The following is an 18,270-nucleotide window of genomic DNA, read 5'->3' on the forward strand; positions in this document are numbered from 1 at the left end:
ACTAGACAGTTTCCATTTTGACAAGCGCTACTAGATTCCCACAGCCAGAGGGCGCCAGCACTCACCTTCTGAAGCTGTTCGAGAGTTGGACCCTGAGTTGAAGAATTCATTGTTAAGTCCCATAAACTGGCTTCACCGCCTGATTGGACAGAAGAGAGTGTTGCAGTCATTCCACACTATAGTGTAGCATATATACTAGAGGTCGATCGATTATAATTTTTCAACACCGATACCGATTATTGAAGGACCAAAAAAAGCCGATACCGATTAATCGGCCAAGATATATATATATATATATATATATATATATATATATATATAATGACAATAACAACAATACTGAATGAACAATATTTTAACTTCATATAATATATAAATAAAAGCTATTTAGTCTCAAATAAATAATGAAACATGTTAAATTTGGTTAAAATAATACAAAAACAGTGTTGGAGAAGAAAGTAAAAGTACAATATGTGCCATGTAAAAAAACATTAAAGTTCCTTGCTCAGAACATATGAAAGCTGGTGGTTCAATATTCCTAGTTAAGAAGTTTTAGGTTGTAGTTAATTATAGGAATTATGACGCGTCGACTATTTCTCTCTATTCCATTTGTATTTCATATACATTGACTATTGGATGTTCTTATAGGCCCTTTAGTATTGCCAGGCTAATCTCAGGAGTTGATGGGCTTGAAGACATAAACAGCGCTGTGCTACAAGCATTGCTAAGACCTCCGGCAAATGCAGTAAAGTGCGGTTTGAATGAATGCTTACGAGCCTGCTGCTGCCTACCACCGCTCAGACTGCTCTATCAAATATCAAATCATAGCCTTAATTATAATAAACAAACAGAAATACAAGCCTTTAGTCATTAATATGGTCAAAACCGGAAACTATCATTTCGAGAAAAAAAAATGTTTATTCGGTCAGTGAAATACAGAACCGTTCCGTATGTTATCTAACGGGTGGCATCCCTAAGTCTAAATATTGCCGTTACATTGCACAACTTTCAATGTTATGTCATAATTATGTACAATTCTGGCAAATTAATTACGGTCTTTGTTAGGAAGAAACAGTTTGCAACGAGCCAGCTGGCCCAAACTGCTGCATATACCCTCACTCTGCCTGCACTGAACGCAAGTGAAGTGACACAATTCCCCTAGTTAATATTGCCTGCTAACATGAATTTATTTGAACTAAATATGCAGGTTTAAAAATATATACTTCTGTGTATTGATTTTAAGGAAGGCATTGATGTTTATGGTTAGGTACATTGGTGAAACGATTGTGCTTTTTTCGCGAATGCGCTTTTGTTAAATCCACACCCGTTTGACGAAGTTGAAGTAGGCTGTGATTCGATGATAAATTAACAGGCACCGCATTGATTATATGCAACGCAGGACAAGCTAGTTAACCTGGTAATATCATCAACCATGTGTAGTTAACTAGTGATTATGTGAAGATTGATTGTTTTTTTAAAGATAAGTTTAATGCTAGCTAGCAACTTAGCTTGGCTCCTTGCAGCCACAAGGTCCTTTTGAAGCTGCACTCATGTAACAGGTGGTCAGCCTGCCACGCAGTTTCCTCGTGGATTGCAATGTAATCGTCCATAATCGGCATCCAAAAAGGCTGATTGTTATGAAAAGTTGAAATTGGCCCTAATTAAATTGGCCATGCTGATTTAAAAATCGGTCGACCTCTAATATATACGTGTGTGTGTGTGTGTGTGTACCTGATTGCTGTGAAGCTGAGGTATGCATGTCCCACATGGACCCTGTATCTGGCACTGACATCGACCTGTTCACCGAAGGCAAAATACCCTGCTCTCCGCACCTAGGACAGAAAAGCAAGAGACTTATAAGACATGGAAACTAGAAAAATAAAGAGAAAAGATGGGGGAGACATTCCTGTGCGCATAGGTCAACACAGCTCTCGCTCAATCATTTTCACTTTTTTTGTTGTTGTTGTTTCTTAGTTTCAAATTCCATCTTCCACACAAATTCATGTGTAATTCACACCTGCTGATGAGCTGGAATAGCTGCTGCTGCTGCTGGAGCTGTTGATAGAGAACTGCTGCTGCCTGCTCCTGCTGCTTCTTCAGACGGTCCTGATCCATGCTACCCTGAGAGGAAAAGGTAAGGAGCACACAGGATAAACACAGGGGCAATCACACACGTAGGAGCTGCATACACAGATCGGAGTTAAAAAACACCCCAGCATACGCAACAGTAAATCTCATACAACAACAACTAGAGCAAACCCTACAATTATACACACACATGCACTAGAACTGGCTTCCAGGTTCCACAGTTGAGTTTGAGGGCACTAGAGCATTGAGAACGCATGACTAAGTCACTTTGGAGAAAAGCGTCTGCTGAAGGGCTTAGATTATTACTATAACAGCACTGCTCTAAAAATAAACAAGCAACTCATTCAAGGCAATAAACCTTCACTACTCTACATTCCACACTCCATAAAACACAACAACATTGTGTTTCCCATCCAGCAAACTCCACATACACACCACCCCCCACACACACCCCTATCCACAGCTCTTTCACTCACAGCAGACCCCCGGGGCGGTAGAGGCTGAGGGCGTGGCGGTGGAGGTCTCACCAGCAGGGGCGGCGGGGAGGGCCCGGGGGCGAAAGGCACGCGTCCCCACATCTTGATGACGTCACCTAGCGGCTGGAAGCCCTCGTCACAGCCCCTCTTCACCAGCAGAGACATGGAGAAGTAGCCCGCCTGGAACCACTCACACATCTCCAGAGTGGTGAATGGACCTGGGGGGAGAGTAGAGGGAGGGGGGAGACGTAACAAAAAAAGAAAGTGAACGAAAGATAAAGGAGGGGGAAAAAAGAGGGCGAGACAGAGGATGATGTGAGGAGAAATAGGCTGAGAAGAGGTAGCAGAGTTGAGAGGTGCAACTTGTTGCCTAGGTATGTGTCATTTCCTGTGTGTGTGTGGTTTTGTACATGTCCATGTGATTGTGTGTCTGCCCACATGTAGACCTATGCATCTCTGTGTACCCTGGATCTCTGCCTGGGGGTCCTTATAGAACCACTTCATGGCAGCGTCGTGAGAGAGGGGCAGGGCGGAGGCTGTGTTTCTGCTCTCCTGCAGTGTCTGAGTGAAACTCTCCTCCTCCAGAGACGTGTCCTGCAGGGACGCCACCATCTTCTCTGCCTCCTGCACGGAGGAAGACACACAGGATGGTTCATTAAACATCGACAACACTTATCTGGGCTGTGCTCTTACCAAAGGTTCTTCCAAAACGACTAGCACCTTAACCAGAAATATTACTATGTACTGAGACTAGAGTGTTTCAGGCCAACTGTCTTACACCAAACCAAGAGGAGATTCTCAATTAGCATTTTAGTCCAGAGCTAGGCTTAAAATGTGTCCAGGAAACCAGCCCCAATATTGTTCGTACCTGTTGCAGGTGCTTCATGCCCTCGTCGTCCTCGGTGTCACCCCCCGGTGGCAGGGAGAGGTGGTTAGCAGCAGAGGAGGAGGGAGGGGGTGAAGGCAGACTGGAGGTGGTGCTGGGGCTCTGTTGGGTGGTGGAGGACCCTGCTGGAGAGCCCTCGAGAACTGCAACAAAATCAGAGCATGTCGGTGAAGAGCACTTGATGTGCTCACGGTTTATATATGCATCTGTATGGTTTTGGTTTTTTCATGTACTGCTATAATATATGTACATGTTACTTCATTTACATTTCATTAGAGATAGTCTTATGACTGTCTCTATCACAGTGTGTATATAGTACCTTCACTTGGCATCTTGCTCGCCTTGACAAGGACAGGAACAGGGACAGGGTGGCTGTTGGCCATCTGAGAGGCCTCCAGCTCAGCCACGGTGAGGGACAGCTGGGGCATGGGGGGGTTGAGAGCCAGAGCTGGAGGGGCAGAGAGGGGGCCAGGGGGAGAGGAGGAGGAGGAGGAAGAGGGACTGGTACCAGCGGATTCCTTTACATCGACTGGAGAGAGAAAAAGTTCAGTAAATATAATGTTGTTTTTAAAAAATATATATTTTCAGAAAGAATAGACATTAATATGTAAAAACAATCGTAAACCTTGATACCATGAGGCGATTGAGGTAAAGATATATAAAAAAAAAAAGTAAATTAAGGTAAGAAAAAGCGCAGTTCCCCTCACCTCTCTGTCCTCCATTCATGATCCTCTTCATGTCAGAAAGACTCTCCCCCCCTTCCTCCTCCTCTTCTATTCCCTGGAAGTCCAATTCATCCTCCTTTCCTCCCTTCCGACGGGGAGAAAGAGAGAGAAGACACGGAGAGAGAGTTACGATTTTCTAAACAATCATTAGGTGTCAACGACCAACTGAATTCAGAGAATAACTAGATGACTGAGAGACATAAAGAAGGGCATATTTATAGACAACCTAGCACGCACGCACTTAACACACACTACCTTGGATATGGGTAGGAAGGCTCCGGAAGCGTCGAAGGTGCCCATCTCTCCTTCTTCATCAGTGCACCACTCAGGCAGTCCGTCTCTGTCGTCCTCTAACCCCTCGCTGCCGGCCCGCCTGCGACCCCCGCCGAAGTCAAACTCAAACTTCCTGCGACGCCCCTCAACCTGACCGTCGTGCTCCCGCCAGCCTGCTGACTTTGGACCGCCATCTGGGAGAAAGAGGAGGGAGAGAAATAGACAGAGAGGGGGTGGGGGTAATCCATGAGCGATACAATCAGCAACATCAACATTTTTCTCTTACAGCTAAACTGACATGAAAAATAATGTGTTTGCATAGAACTTCCTACCATCTAATCTCCGTGCTCCGGCCAGTCTCCAGCTGCCCCCGGGGTCGGCCCCCTCCTCCTCGTCCTCCTCCTGCTCCTCTCGGAGGCTACGCCAGTTCTCACTGTCCGACCGTGTGTAGTCCTTCCTCGGTACCCCAGGCACAGGGACACCAGTCGCCTCCTCGAAGCCAACACGTACCCCCTCCCTGGCACGCACAGGCTTCTCAAAACGCCTCTCGCCCCTGGGGAATGAGGGAGGGAGACAAGGGGGGAAAGAGAGGTCAGGAAGTCATTCCTTTTCCATTCCGGGGAACACCAAATCACCATCAAAAGCTCGATGACCACCATTGGCCAAGTTCTGGATATATATTTTTTTATTATTAAATATCTTGAGGGTCAAATTGAGTCCATTTTAGCAGTGAATGTAATACATTAAAGGCCTATTATTATTAAATAATTTGCATTGTGAAAAGTAAAATTCCTTATAATACCATTAATACTCCCAACTGTTATTACATTGTTTAAAACATTTTATTTTTTTGGACCACCCGAGGTACCCTAGCAGATGGTTCACAGGTTGGAAACTACTAGTCTCCGGTGTTTAATTACAAATATTTTTCGTTCACATCCTCAAGCCTAACTAATTCAGACTTAAAAGCAATAATGTGTTTTTTACCTGTCGTCCCAGCTCTGGCTGCGGTGGATCTCTCTGGCTCCACGGCCGAAGCCTACCTCTCCCTCCTCAATACTTCTTTGGTAGAATCCTCCACTCTCGCCTCGACCTCGCCCTGGAAAAAGAACACACACAATGGAAATCACACAAACATTCCAAATGTAACTTCCTCCACTGCACCAGACACACAAGATTCACAAGCAAACAATGCTGTTTAAGTACATAAGTACTAGTGCATTCAGAAAGTATTCAGATCCCTTGACTTTTTCAACATTTTGTTACGTTACAGCTTTATTTTAAAACGGATTAAATCGTTTTTTTTTGCTTCAACAATCTACACACAATACCCCATAATAACAAAGCAAAGACAGGCTTATAGAAATGTTTGCAAATGTATTTACATTTTTTTTTACCTGAAATATCACATTTGCAGACCCTTTCCTCAGTACTTTGTTGAAGCACCTTTGGCAGCGATCAAAGCCTCGAGTCTTCTTGAGTATGACGCAACAAGCTTGGCACACCAGTATTTGGGGAGTTTCTCCCATTCTTCTCTGCAAATCCTCTCAAGCTCTGTCAGGTTGCATGGGTGCACAGCTATTTCCAGGTCTCTCCAGAGATGTTTGATTGGGTTAAAGACTAGGCTCTGGCTGCCCCACAAAAATATTCAGAGCTTTGTTCCGAAGCCACTCCGGCTTTGTCTTGGCTGTGTGCTTAGGGTCGTTGTCCTGTTGGAAGGTGAACTTTCGCACCAGTCTAAGGTCCTGAGCAGGTTTTCATCAAGGATCTCTGTACTTTGCTCCATTCATCTTTCCCTCGGTCCTGATTAGTCTCCCACTCCCTGTTGCTGAAAAATATCCCCACAGCATGATGCTGCCACCACCATGCTTCACCGTAGGGATGGTGCCAGGTTTCCTCCAGACGTGACGCATGGCATTCAGGCCAAAAAGTTCAATCTTGATTTCATCAGACCAGAGAATCTCGTTTCGCATGGTCTGAGTCCTTTAGGTGCCTTTTGGCAAACTCATAGCGGGCTGTCATGTGCCTTCTACTGAGACATGGCTTCCATCTTGCCACTCTACCATAAAGGCCTGATTGGTGGCGTGCTGCAGAGATGTTTGTCCTTCTGGAAGGTTCTCACATCTCCACACGGGGAACTCCAGAGCTCTGTCAGAGTGACCATCGGGTTCTTGGTCAACTCGCTGACCAAGGCCCTTCTCCCCAGATTGCTCAGGTTGGCCGGGCGACCAGCTCTAGGATGAGTCTTGGTGGTTCCAAACTTCTTCCATTTAAGAACGATGGAGGCCACTGTGTTCTTGGGGACCTTCAATTCTATAGACATTTTTGCTCTACGGACAATTCCTTTGACGTCATGGCTTGGTTTTTGCTCTGACATGCACGGTCAACTGTGGGACCTTACATAGACAGGTTTGTGCCTTTCCAAGTCATGTCCTATCAAGGATCTCAAGGATGATCAATGGAAACAGGATCCACTTGTGTTAAAGGGTCTGAATACTTGCATATGTTGTTTCTTTTTAATACATTTTTCAGAAATTCTAAAAAACTGTTTTCAGTTTGTAATTATGAGGTATTGTGTGTAGATTTTGAGGATCTTGAGGATTTTGAGGATTTTTTATTTAATCCATTTTAGAATAGGGCTGTAATGTAACAAAACAAGGAAAAAGTCAAGGGCTCTGAACACTTTCCGAATGCACTGGAAGTACTGTGCATTTAACAAGGTTACATAAGCAAGGCAGTCTAAGACAGGTGTGTCCTGACAAATGGACTATTTGGACAGGGCCAAGAGGAATCACAGATATCAGATGAGGTCACACAAGCAAAAGTCTGGCTTTTCCGTTCCTGAAATTGTTATGGCTTGAGCTCATTCCTCCTGTGATCATGTGTTCTGGGTAAAAGTTGCCCTTAGGCACAGATCTAGGATTAGCTTACCCTCCTGTGCTTCTACATCAGCATTGCTTGCTGTTTGGGGTTTTAGGCTGGGTTTCTGTTTAAGCACATTGTGACATCTGCTGATGTAAAAAGGGCTTTATAATTACATTTGATTGATAAATCCTAACCTTAATCATTAGTGGCAAAACGCAGAACTGCTCTTCGATCAGTGTCTAGGGGGCAATTATTGATATTGTGTCTCACCTCTGCCTCCTCCTCGCGTGGTGCCTCTGCCTCGGGCCACGCCCGCTGGGGCAACTCCCACTCCTTTACCCATGAGCCTCAGCACAGCCACACTGTTCACAGACATTGAGAAGTTCCTCTGGTTGGAGAGAATGAAAGAATGTCAGCAGAATGTCAGTTGGGTGTGATCAAGTTCTCTCTCAGACGGAGATAAAAATAGATTTGTGTGTTTAGCGCTTGTATGGCCAGCAGTTTGAGACAGGTGTGTGTGTGTGTGTCCAACCTGCTCCTCCTCAGTGAGAGGCTCCAGTGCCAGCGGCTGCATGGGCTCATCTTGCAGAATAGACGCAAACTCCTTATCCTGCATGTCCTCCGGGGCCTGGACACAACAAGAGAACACAAAAGCAACACAATGTAAACAAACGACTTAATATGGGGACGTCTACAACACAAAACACTTTAGAAATAGAAGTAGTAGCAGCAGTAGAGGTAGTAGCAGAAGTAGAAGTAGTAGCAACAGTAGAGGTAGTAGCAGCAGTAGAGGTAGTAGCAGAAGTAGTAGCAGCAGTAGAGGTAGTAGCAGAAGTAGTAGCAGAAGTAGAAGTAGTAGCAGCAGTAGAGGTAGAAGCAGAAGTAGTAGCAGCAGTAGAGGTAGAAGCAGAAGTAGTAGCAGCAGTAGAGGTAGTAGCAGAAGTAGAAGTAGTAGCAACAGTAGAGGTAGTAGCAGCAGTAGAGGTAGTAGCAGAAGTAGTAGCAGCAGTAGAGGTAGTAGCAGAAGTAGTAGCTGCAGTAGAGGTAGGAGCAGAAGTAGTAGCTGCAGTAGAGGTAGAAGCAGAAGTAGAAGCAACAGTAGAGGTAGAAGCAACAGTAGAAGCAACAGTAGATGTAGAAGCAACAGTAGAAGTAGTAGCAGAAGTAGAGGTAGTAGCAGAAGTAGTAGCAGCAGTAGAGGTAGTAGCAGAAGTAGTAGCAGCAGTAGTAGCAGCAGTAGAGGTAGTAGCAGAAGTAGTAGCAGCAATAGAGGTAGTAGCAGTATTAGAGGTAGTAGCAGAAGTAGTAGCAGCAGTAGAAGGAAAGTAAGTAGCAGTAGTAGAGTTAGTAGCAGTAGAAGAAGTAGTAGCAGCAGTAGAAGTAGCAGCAGTAGCAGTAGTAGAAGTAGTAGCAGAAGTAGTAGCAGCAGTAGAAGGAAAGTAAGTAGCAGTAGTAGAGGTAGTAGCAGTAGTAGAGGTAGTAGCAGAAGTAGAAGTAGTAGCAGAAGTAGTAGCAGCAGTAGAGGTAGTAGCAGAAGTAGTAGCAGCAGTAGAGGTAGTAGCAGAAGTAGTAACAGCAGTAGAGGTAGTAGCAGAAGTAGTAGCAGCAGTAGAGGTAGCAGTAGAGGTAGCAGCAGTAGTAGTAGTAGCAGCAGTAGAGGTAGTAGCAGAAGTAGTAGTAGCAGAAGTAGTAGCAGTAGTAGAGGTAGTAGCAGAAGTAGTAGCAGCAGTAGAGGTAGTAGCAGTATTAAGGGTAGTAGCAGAAGTAGTAGCAGCAGCAGAAGTAGTAGCAGCAGTAGCAGTAGAGTAGTAGCAGGAGTAGAGGTAGTAGCAGGAGTAGTAGCCGCAATAGAAGAAGTAGCAGTTGTAGTAGTAGCAGCAGCAGAAGTAGTAGAAGTAGTAGCAGTAGTAGAGTAGTAGCAGTAGTAGCAGCAGCAGTAGTAAAGGTAGTAGCTGAAGTAGTAGCAGCAGCAGAAGTAGTAGCAGAAGTAGTAGCAGCAGAAGAGGTAGTAGCAGAAGTAGCAGGAGCAGTAGAGGTAGTAGCAGCAGTAGAGGTAGTAGCAGTAGAGGTAGTAGCAGAAGTAGTAGCAGCAGTAGAGGTAGTAGCAGCAGTAGAGGTAGTAGCAGAAGTAGAGGTAGTAGCAGCAGTAGAGGTAGTAGCAGAAGTAGAGGTAGTAGCAGTATTACAGGTAGCAGCAGTAGAGGTAGTAGCAGCAGCAGAGGTAGTAGCAGAAGTAGTAGCAGTAGTAGAGGTAGTAGCAGTAGTAGAAGTAGAAGTAGTAGCAGAAGTAGTAGCCGTAGTAGCAGTAGTAGTAGCAGCAGCAGAAGTAGTAGAAGTAGTAGCAGTAGCAGCAAAAGTAGTAGCAGTAGTAGTAGTAGCAGCAGCAGTAGTAAAGGTAGTATCAGAAGTAGTAGCAGCAGTAGAGGTAGTAGCAGAAGTAGTAGCAGCAGAAGTAGTAGTTGCAGTAGAAGTAGTAGCAGAAGTAGTAGCAGTAGCAGCAAAAATAGTAGCAGTAGCAGCAAAAGTAGGTAGTAGTAGTAGCAGTAGTAGAAGTAGTAGCAGAAGTAGTAGCCGCAATAGAAGTAGTAGCAGTAGTTGTAGCAGCAGCAGAAGTAGTAGAAGTAGTAGCAGTAGCAGCAAAAGTAGTAGCAGTAGTAGTAGTAGCAGCAGCAGTAGTAAAAGTAGTATCAGAAGTAGTAGCAGCAGTAGAGGTAGTAGCAGAAGTAGTAGCAGCAGTAGAAGTAGTAGCAGTAGTAGTAGTAGCAGAAGCAGTAGCAGAAGTAGTAGCAGTAGTAGTAGTAGCAGAAGCAGTAGCAGAAGTAGTAGCAGCAGTAGAAGTAGCAGTAGTAGTAGCAGCAGAAGAAGTAGTAGCAGAAGTAGAGGTAGTAGCAGAAGTAGAGGTAGTAGCAGAAGTAGAGGTAGTAGCAGAAGTAGTAGCAGAGGTAGTAGTAGAAGTAGTAGCAGAGGTAGTAGCAGAAGTAGAAGAAGTAGCAGAAGTAGCAGCAATAGAAGTAGTAGCAGCAGTAGCAGCAGCAGCAGCAGTAGCAGCAGTAGTAGCAGTAGTAGCAGCAGTAGTAGCAGCAGCAGTAGTAGCAGCAGTAGAAGTAGTAGTAGCAGTAGTAGCAGCAGTAGTAGCAGCAGCAGTAGTAGCAGCAGCAGTAGTAGCAGCAGCAGTAGCAGCAGGGTAAAAAAATAAGATACACCAGATAGGTGCAGTGAAATGTGTTGTTTTACAGGGCCAGCCATAGTAATACAACGCCCTGGTGTTCATTTGGATTAAGTACCTTACTCAAGGGCACATCGACAAAATGTTCACCTTGTTGGCTCAAGTATTCGAACCAGCTACCTTTTGGTTACTGACTGACACCCTAATAGCAGTAGTATCGGTAGCAGCAACAGCAGTAGTAGCTGCATTAGCAATAGCAGCAGTAGTAGCAGCAATACTGCAACACAAGCAGCAGTAGTAGTAGTAGTAGAAGCAACATTCGAACCGGCTACCTTCGGTTACTTGTCCAACGCTCTAAGCGCTAAGCTAATAGTAGTAGTAGCAACAGCAGAAACAGCAGCAGTAGTAGTATTTTGGTATTCCATTAGGATTCCCATTAGCGGTTTCAAAAGCAACACCTACTCTTCCTGGGATCCACACAAAACATGACATAATACAGAACATTAATAGACAAGATCAGCTCAAGGACAAAACTACATATTTTTTTTTTTAAAGGCACACGTACCCTACATACCAATGCATACAAACTATCTAGGTCAAATAGGGGAAGATGCGCTGTGTGGTGAGCTGTAGTAGCAACAGTAGTAAAAAAGTAGGAGTAGCAATAGCAGTAGTAGTACTACTAGTAGTAGAAGCAGTAGTAGTAGTAGAAGCAACATTCAAACCAGCTACCTTTCGGTTTCTGGTCCAACGCTCTAACTGCTAAGATAACTGACACACTAATAATAATAATTATAGTAGTAGTAGTAGTAGTAGTCGTAGTAGTAGTAGTAGTAGTAGTAGTAGCAGCAGCAGCAGCACCAACTGCAGTAGTAGCAGTAGCAACAGCAGTAGTAGCAACAGCAGCAGTAGTAGTAGAAACAGCAGTAGTAGCAACAGCAGCAGTAGTAGTAGCAACAGCAGTAGTAGCAGCAACAGCAGCAGTAGTAGTAATAGTAGAAAAGTAGTAGAGCAACAGTAGAAAAGTAGTAGTAGCAACAGCAGCAGCAATAGTAGAAAAGTAGTAGCAGCAACAGCAGCAGTAATAGTAGAAAAGTAGCAGCAGCAACAGCAGCAGTAGTAGAAAAGTAGTAGCAGCAACAGCAGCAGTAGTAGTAATAGTAGGAAAGTAGTAGTAGTAGAAAAGTAGTAGCAGCAATAGCAGTAGTAGTAGTAGTAGCAACAGCAGTAGTAATAGTAGGAAAGTAGTAGTAGTAGAAAAGTAGTAGCAGCAACAGCAGCAGTAGTAGTAATAGTAGGAAAGTAGTAGTAGTAGAAAAGTAGTAGCAGCAATAGCAGTAGTAGTAGTAGTAGCAACAGCAGCAGTAATAGTAGAAAAGTAGTAGCAGCTACGGCGGCAGTAGTAGAAAAGTAGTAGCAGCAACAGCAGCAGTAGTAGTAATAGTAGGAAAGTAGTAGTAGTAGAAAAGTAGTAGCAGCAATAGCAGTAGTAGTAGTAGCAGCAACAGCAGCAGTAATAGTAGAAAAGTAGTAGCAGCAACAGCAGCAGTAATAGTAGAAAAGTAGTAGCAGCTACGGCGGCAGTAGTAGAAAAGTAGTAGCAGCTACGGCGGCAGTAGTAGAAAAGTAGTAGCAGCAACAGCAGCAGTAGTAGTAATAGTAGGAAAGTAGTAGTAGTAGAAAAGTAGTAGCAGCAATAGCAGTAGTAGTAGTAGTAGCAACAGCAGCAGTAATAGTAGAAAAGTAGTAGCAGCTACGGCGGCAGTAGTAGAAAAGTAGTAGCAGCAACAGCAGCAGTAATAGTAGAAAAGTAGTAGCAGCAGCAGCAGTAGTAATAGTAGAAAAGTAGTAGCAGCAGAAACATCAGCAGTAGCAGTAGAAAAGTAGTAGTAGCAACAGCAGCAGTAATAGTGGAAAAGTAGTAGTAGTAAGAGTAGAAAAGTAGTAGTAGCAACAGCAGCAGCAGTAGTAATAGTATAATAGTAGAAAAGTAGTAGCAGCAACAGCGGCAGTAGTAGTAATAGTAGGAAAGTAGTAGTAGTAAAAAAGTAGTAGCAGCAACAGCAGTAGTAGTAGTAGTAGAAAAGTAGTAGCAGCAACAGCGGCAGTAGTAGTAATAGTAGGAAAGTAGTAGTAGTAAAAAAGTAGTAGCAGCAACAGCAGTAGTAGTAGTAGTAGAAAAGTAGTAGCAGCAACAGCAGTAGTAGTAGTAGAAAAGTAGTAGCAGCAACAGCAGCAGTAGTAGTAATAGTAGGAAAGTAGTAGTAGTAAAAAAGTAGTAGCAGCAATAGCAGTAGTAGTAGTAGTAGCAACAGCAGCAGTAATAGTAGAAAAGTAGTAGCAGCTACGGCGGCAGTAGTAGAAAAGTAGTAGCAGCAACAGCAGCAGTAGAAAAGTAGTAGCAGCTACGGCGGCAGTAGTAGAAAAGTAGAAAAGTAGTAGCAGCAACAGCAGCAGTAATAGTAATAGTAGGAAAGTAGTAGTAGTAGAAAAGTAGTAGCAGCAATAGCAGTAGTAGTAGTAGTAGCAACAGCAGCAGTAATAGTAGAAAAGTAGTAGCAGCTACGGCGGCAGTAGTAGAAAAGTAGTAGCAGCAACAGCAGCAGTAGTAGTAATAGTAGGAAAGTAGTAGCAGCAGCAGTAATAGCAGAAAAGTAGTAGTAGTAGCAGCAGCAGCAGTAGTAATAGTAGAAAAGTAGTAGCAGCAGCAGCAGTAGTAATAGTAGAAAAGTAGTAGCAGCAGTAGCAGTAGTAATAGTAGAAAAGTTTTAGCAGCAGCAGCAGTAGTAATAGCAGAAAAGTAGTAGCAGCAGCAGCAGTAGTAATAGCAGAAAAGTAGTAGCAGCAGTAGCAGTAGTAATAGCAGAAAAGTAGTAGCAGCAGCAGCAGTAGTAATAGCAGAAAAGTAGTAGCAGCAGCAGCAGTAGTAATAGCAGAAAAGTAGTAGCAGCAGCAGCAGTAGTAATAGCAGAAAAGTAGTAGCAGCAGCAGCAGTAGTAATAGCAGAAAAGTAGTAGCAGCAGCAGCAGCAGCAGTAGTAATAGTAGAAAAGTAGTAGCAGCAGCAGCAGTAGTAATAGCAGAAAAGTAGTAGCAGCAGCAGCAGCAGCAGTAGTAATAGTAGAAAAGTAGTAGCAGCAGCAGCAGTAGTAATAGTAGAAAAGTAGTAGCAGCAGCAGCAGTAGTAATAGCAGAAAAGTAGTAGCAGCAGCAGCAGTAGTAATAGCAGAAAAGTAGTAGCAGCAGCAGCAGCAGCAGTAGTAATAGTAGAAAAGTAGTAGCAGCAGCAGCAGTAGTAATAGCAGAAAAGTTTTAGCAGCAGCAGCAGTAGTAATAGCAGAAAAGTAGTAGCAGCAGCAGCAGTAGTAATAGCAGAAAAGTAGTAGCAGCAGTAGCAGTAGTAATAGTAGGAAAGTTTTAGCAGCAGCAGCAGTAGTAATAGCAGAAAAGTTTTAGCAGCAGTAGCAGTAGTAATAGCAGAAAAGTAGTAGCAGCAGCAGCAGTAGTAATAGCAGAAAAGTAGTAGCAGCAGCAGCAGTAGTAATAGCAGAAAAGTTTTAGCAGCAGCAGCAGTAGTAATAGCAGAAAAGTAGTAGCAGCAGTAGCAGTAGTAATAGTAGGAAAGTAGTAGCTGCAATATTAGCAGCAATAGAAGCAACAGCTGCAGAAGCAACAAAAGCAGCAGCAACAGCAGCAGCAACAAGAGTAGTAGTAGCAACAGTAATAGTAGTAGTATCAACAGTAATAGTAGCAAAAGCAGCAACAGTACTAGTAGTAGTAGCAACAGTACTAGTAGTTGTAGCAACAGTACTAGTAGTAGTAGTAGCAATAGTAGTAGTAGTAGTAGTAGTAGCAGCAACAGTAGTAGCAACAGTAATAGTAGCAAAAGCAGCAACAGTATTAGTATTAGTAGCAACAGTAGTAGTAGTAGTAGCAACAGTACTAGTAGTAGTAGTAGTAGTAGTAGCAGCAACAAGAGTAGTAGTAGCAGCATTAACAAGAGTAGTAGTAGTAGCAATAATACTAGTAGTAGTAGCAACAGTAGCAGTAGCAGCAGTAGTAGTAGTAGCAACAGTAATAGTAGCAAAAGCAGCAACAGTATTAGTATTAGTAGCAACAGTAGTAGTAGTAGTAGTAGTAGCAACAGTACTAGTAGTAGTAGTAGTAGTAGCAGCATTAACAAGAGTAGTAGTAGTAGCAATAATACTAGTAGTAGTAGCAACAGTAGCAGTAGCAGCAGTAGTAGTAGTAGCAACAGTAATAGTAGCAAAAGCAGCAACAGTACTAGTAGTAGTAGCAACAGTAGTAGCAACAGTAGGAACAGTAGCAACAGTACTAGTAGTAGCAACAGCAGCAAGAGTAGTAGTAGCAGCAACAACAACAAGAGTAGTAGCAACAATACTAGTAGTAGTAGTAGCAACAGCAGCAAGAGTAGTAACAGCAGCAGCAACAAGAGTAGTAGTAGTAGCAACAGTAGTAGCACTAGCAGCAACAACAAGAGTAGTAGTAGCAACAGTAATAGTAGCAACAGTATTAGTAGCAACAGTAGTAGCAGCAGCAGCAACAAGAGTAGTAGTAGTAGCAACAGTAGTAGTAACAGTAGCAACAGCAACAACATGAGTAGTAGTAGCAGCAGCAGCAGCAGCAACAAGAGTAGTAGTAGTACTAGCAAGAGTAGTAGTAGTAGCAACAGTAGTAGTAGCAACAGTAGTAGTAGCAGCAACAAGAGTAGTAGCAGCAACAGTAGCAACAGTAGCAACAGGAGCAGTAGCAACAACAAGAGTAGTAGTAGTAGCAACAGTAGTAGTAGTAGTAGTAGGGACGAAACTACTACTGAAATTGTAATTATCATTAAAACCGTGTTTGATTACCACGGTTTAAACTCACAGTGTAAACTGTCCAGCATCAACCAAAGTTAGCAACAGCCTGATGCAGGTGCAGCATGCAACGTGGGTTTTGTTTTGTGTAAAAACATGGTGGAAGGCAGCGACAGCACTCTGGAGATTTTTAAGAGGACCAAATCTAAAGTGTGGTCGTATTTTGGGTTTTACAAGAGTGCTGAGGGAAACTTAAATCGAAGACCCTGTCTGCCGAACATGCAACAACAAAATCGCTGCAAAAGGCGGCTACCACCACCCACTACTTTATAGCAAATGCAAGATAAGTTAACTTTTAGCTCAATGCATGATGTGGTTTGTCAGTCTAACTTGCGAATAGCTTATCAATAATGTAAACTGAAGCTTTCAGTGTTAACTACACTTGTAAAAAGCTGTATGTGTCGTGTGTCTGCAGACTCTATTCACTCATTGCACACGATAACACGTTATGTAGTTTAGTCACCGAACCAACATATTTTGTTCATTTAAAATCCATCAAGACGTCGACTTGGTTGTAAAAGTGTTCCAACAGGAGAAACACTATACAAGACTCCTGTATTTATGTCAATTGTTGGGCTCATTACAATTACTATCACTGTCTTAAGACTCATTTGTATTTATGGAAATTGTGCATGCGGTCATTGCATATACTCAAATGCAACCCAGAAGATAAGACGGTGTGTGTGTGAGTGAATAATAAATTATAATGTAACAACACCAATAATAATACATTTGCTATTCCCTTCTTTACAGAGTGCAGCAGGCAAACCCAGTCCACAGTTGTGACACAGGCACTCGAGGAAGCATTTAAAAAGGCAGGCTGCTTATGCAGCCACATCAAAAAATGCTCAAGCCCTCACTGCAGTCCTTTCCTAATAAATTGCAAAGGACATGATACCATTTCATCCCTAAGCAGCAGCAGCAGCAGCCACAGCAGCCACAGTAGCCACAGTAGCCGCAGCAGTAGCCACAGAAGCCGCAGTAGCCACAGAAGCCGCAGTAGCCACAGAAGCCGCAGTAGCCACAGACTTCATCTTGACCTTTGTAACCACCCATTTCATAAGACTGAGCACCGTGTGGCTTCCTCCTGCTCACCTTGTTCTCTTTGATATAAAGTGCTAACATCTCCTCTCGGCCGTAGCGATACTCGGCCAGCTTGTACTTTGGCATGGCGGGGGAAGGAGGGGGGGACGTCACACTCCCCCCACTGGATAGTGCGCGGAGCCTGGGGGGGGGGGGGACAGACAGTTAACACACATTTACACTTAGATTACATCACAAGTCTCTTCTTGGCAAACACCACAAACGTATATTAGTAACCTCATTTACAATCTGAGCATTTAATTGAAGAATGTCTTAAAACGGGCTAGATTCTGCTGTCACAAACAATAGCTCTATTTACAAACTTTCGGCATACAAAGCCACCACACCATATCCAGCCAGTACTTTTGAAGAAAAGGGAAGGAAAGTGGAAAAAGGCATCGAAAGTGTGTGTGCGCCGCTGCATGCAAACGTTATGGAGGTGGGAGGAGTGATCTGGTGGTTGGCGGAGCACCAAGATGCACACGGCACAGCAGCCAGCAGTCCATTAGAGGTGACCAGCCACTGGCCGCCTACAAATCCAAGGCCTACTCCTCCCTCCCGCCTCGCATTAATCTTTACACAAACATTTACTGAAGGCTCAGCACCCAGGAGAGGAGAGGAAATGGACAGAATAGAAGGAGAAGAAGAGGACGAGGAGGTTAAGGGAAGAAGTCCGGATCAACAATGGTAAGGACGTAGTAGCAAGAGCAGTGAGAGAGGAAGAGAAGTAGAATGAGTTACCATTCGGGGCCGAAGTTAAGTGTCTCAGCAGTCATATTCCTTACGTCTTTACAGAGCTGAGTATCTGGAGAAAAGTGCAAGAAAAGAATGCATCTGTTAGTGACACACCAACTAACACACAGCATGCATGCTTGGTCGCACCGACAAACACGTGTGCACACACGCATACAGGCAGTATAACCACATCAACAAGGCGTAGCATTTTCCAGACATGGACCCCCCCCCCCCCCCCCCCACCCCACAAACGCACTTTGCTCTTACCCTGTCCAGAAGAGCGGACCAGGCTGGATCAGGCTAGGACTGGCTTAGTTAGGCTTAGGTGAGAAGGCTGAGTGGTGCTTATTTTGCTGTGATCACAGAGCTCCCCAAAACACACAGAGATAAAGAATAGCTGCCTGTTTCAAGTGTGTATAGGGGATAGAGTGCTGGTTCGGGTAAGAGAACAGTTTGGAAGAAGCCTCTGCTCACAGCCGAAAAAAAGCAGTACAAATAAAAAACAAGAAAAAAGAAATTGGAATAAACTGTCAAGTCAATAACGACGAAACAAACAAAATAAAACACTGTCAATAGTAACAATAATGATTGGACGACAACAGCAGTAATATCACACTTAAAAAAATAAAGATCCTTCTCGATTTAAATCTAAACGCAGGGAAGAAAACAGGCTGCTGGAACAGCTGCCAGGAACAGACGCGACTCTCTCCCTCCTCCTCTCCCTCTCTTCTCTCGCCTTCTGTCGTTCTCTCTCCAACTGAAACGTGGCTTGACCGAGACTCTCCAGGTGAGGACACCTTTGATTCCTGACCACCTCCCTTCAAACTGCTGCAAAACAAGAAAGAAGTAAATAATAGCAAGTGCTGTTACTCTCTCATTATCTATGCATAGTCACTTTAATAACTCTACCCACATGAACAAATTACCTCAATTACCTCGACACCGATTGCTGCTGCCCCCCCCCCCCCGCTATTGTTATTTACTGATGCTCTTTAATCATTTGTTATTCTTATCTCTTACTTTTTGGGGGGTATTTTCTTGAAACTGCATTGTTAGTTAAGGGCTTGTAAGTAAGCATTTCACTATATTCACCTGTT

General features: G+C 43.8%; 1 protein-coding gene across 3 annotated transcripts in view; it reads right to left on the bottom strand.

The window, feature by feature from the left end:
• LOC110531653 (GRB10-interacting GYF protein 1) overlaps positions 1 to 18,270 on the bottom strand; it is a 33,735-nt gene that overhangs the window by 11,664 nt on the left and 3,801 nt on the right. Inside the window, exons 2-17 of one of the 3 annotated variants that reach the window (XM_021614966.2) lie at positions 17,441 to 17,998; positions 17,180 to 17,243; positions 16,451 to 16,580; positions 7,846 to 7,941; positions 7,584 to 7,701; positions 5,436 to 5,547; positions 4,781 to 5,001; positions 4,431 to 4,642; positions 4,158 to 4,260; positions 3,770 to 3,979; positions 3,433 to 3,593; positions 3,029 to 3,188; positions 2,565 to 2,782; positions 2,018 to 2,121; positions 1,732 to 1,832; positions 66 to 139 (exon numbers count right to left, since the gene is read on the bottom strand). In XM_021614966.2, the coding sequence (XP_021470641.1) occupies positions 66 to 139; positions 1,732 to 1,832; positions 2,018 to 2,121; positions 2,565 to 2,782; positions 3,029 to 3,188; positions 3,433 to 3,593; positions 3,770 to 3,979; positions 4,158 to 4,260; positions 4,431 to 4,642; positions 4,781 to 5,001; positions 5,436 to 5,547; positions 7,584 to 7,701; positions 7,846 to 7,941; positions 16,451 to 16,580; positions 17,180 to 17,214 (2,055 nt within the window). In that variant the 5' untranslated portion in view covers positions 17,215 to 17,243; positions 17,441 to 17,998. Of the gene's footprint in view, positions 1 to 65; positions 140 to 1,731; positions 1,833 to 2,017; positions 2,122 to 2,564; positions 2,783 to 3,028; positions 3,189 to 3,432; positions 3,594 to 3,769; positions 3,980 to 4,157; positions 4,261 to 4,430; positions 4,643 to 4,780; positions 5,002 to 5,435; positions 5,548 to 7,583; positions 7,702 to 7,845; positions 7,942 to 16,450; positions 16,581 to 17,179; positions 17,244 to 17,440; positions 18,002 to 18,270 lie in introns of all 3 variants that reach the window. The other 2 variants (XM_021614968.2, XM_021614965.2) reach the window with 2 other exon arrangements.

Source organism: Oncorhynchus mykiss, chromosome 9 (genome assembly GCF_013265735.2).
Source record: "Oncorhynchus mykiss isolate Arlee chromosome 9, USDA_OmykA_1.1, whole genome shotgun sequence".
NCBI lineage: Eukaryota > Metazoa > Chordata > Actinopteri > Salmoniformes > Salmonidae > Oncorhynchus > Oncorhynchus mykiss.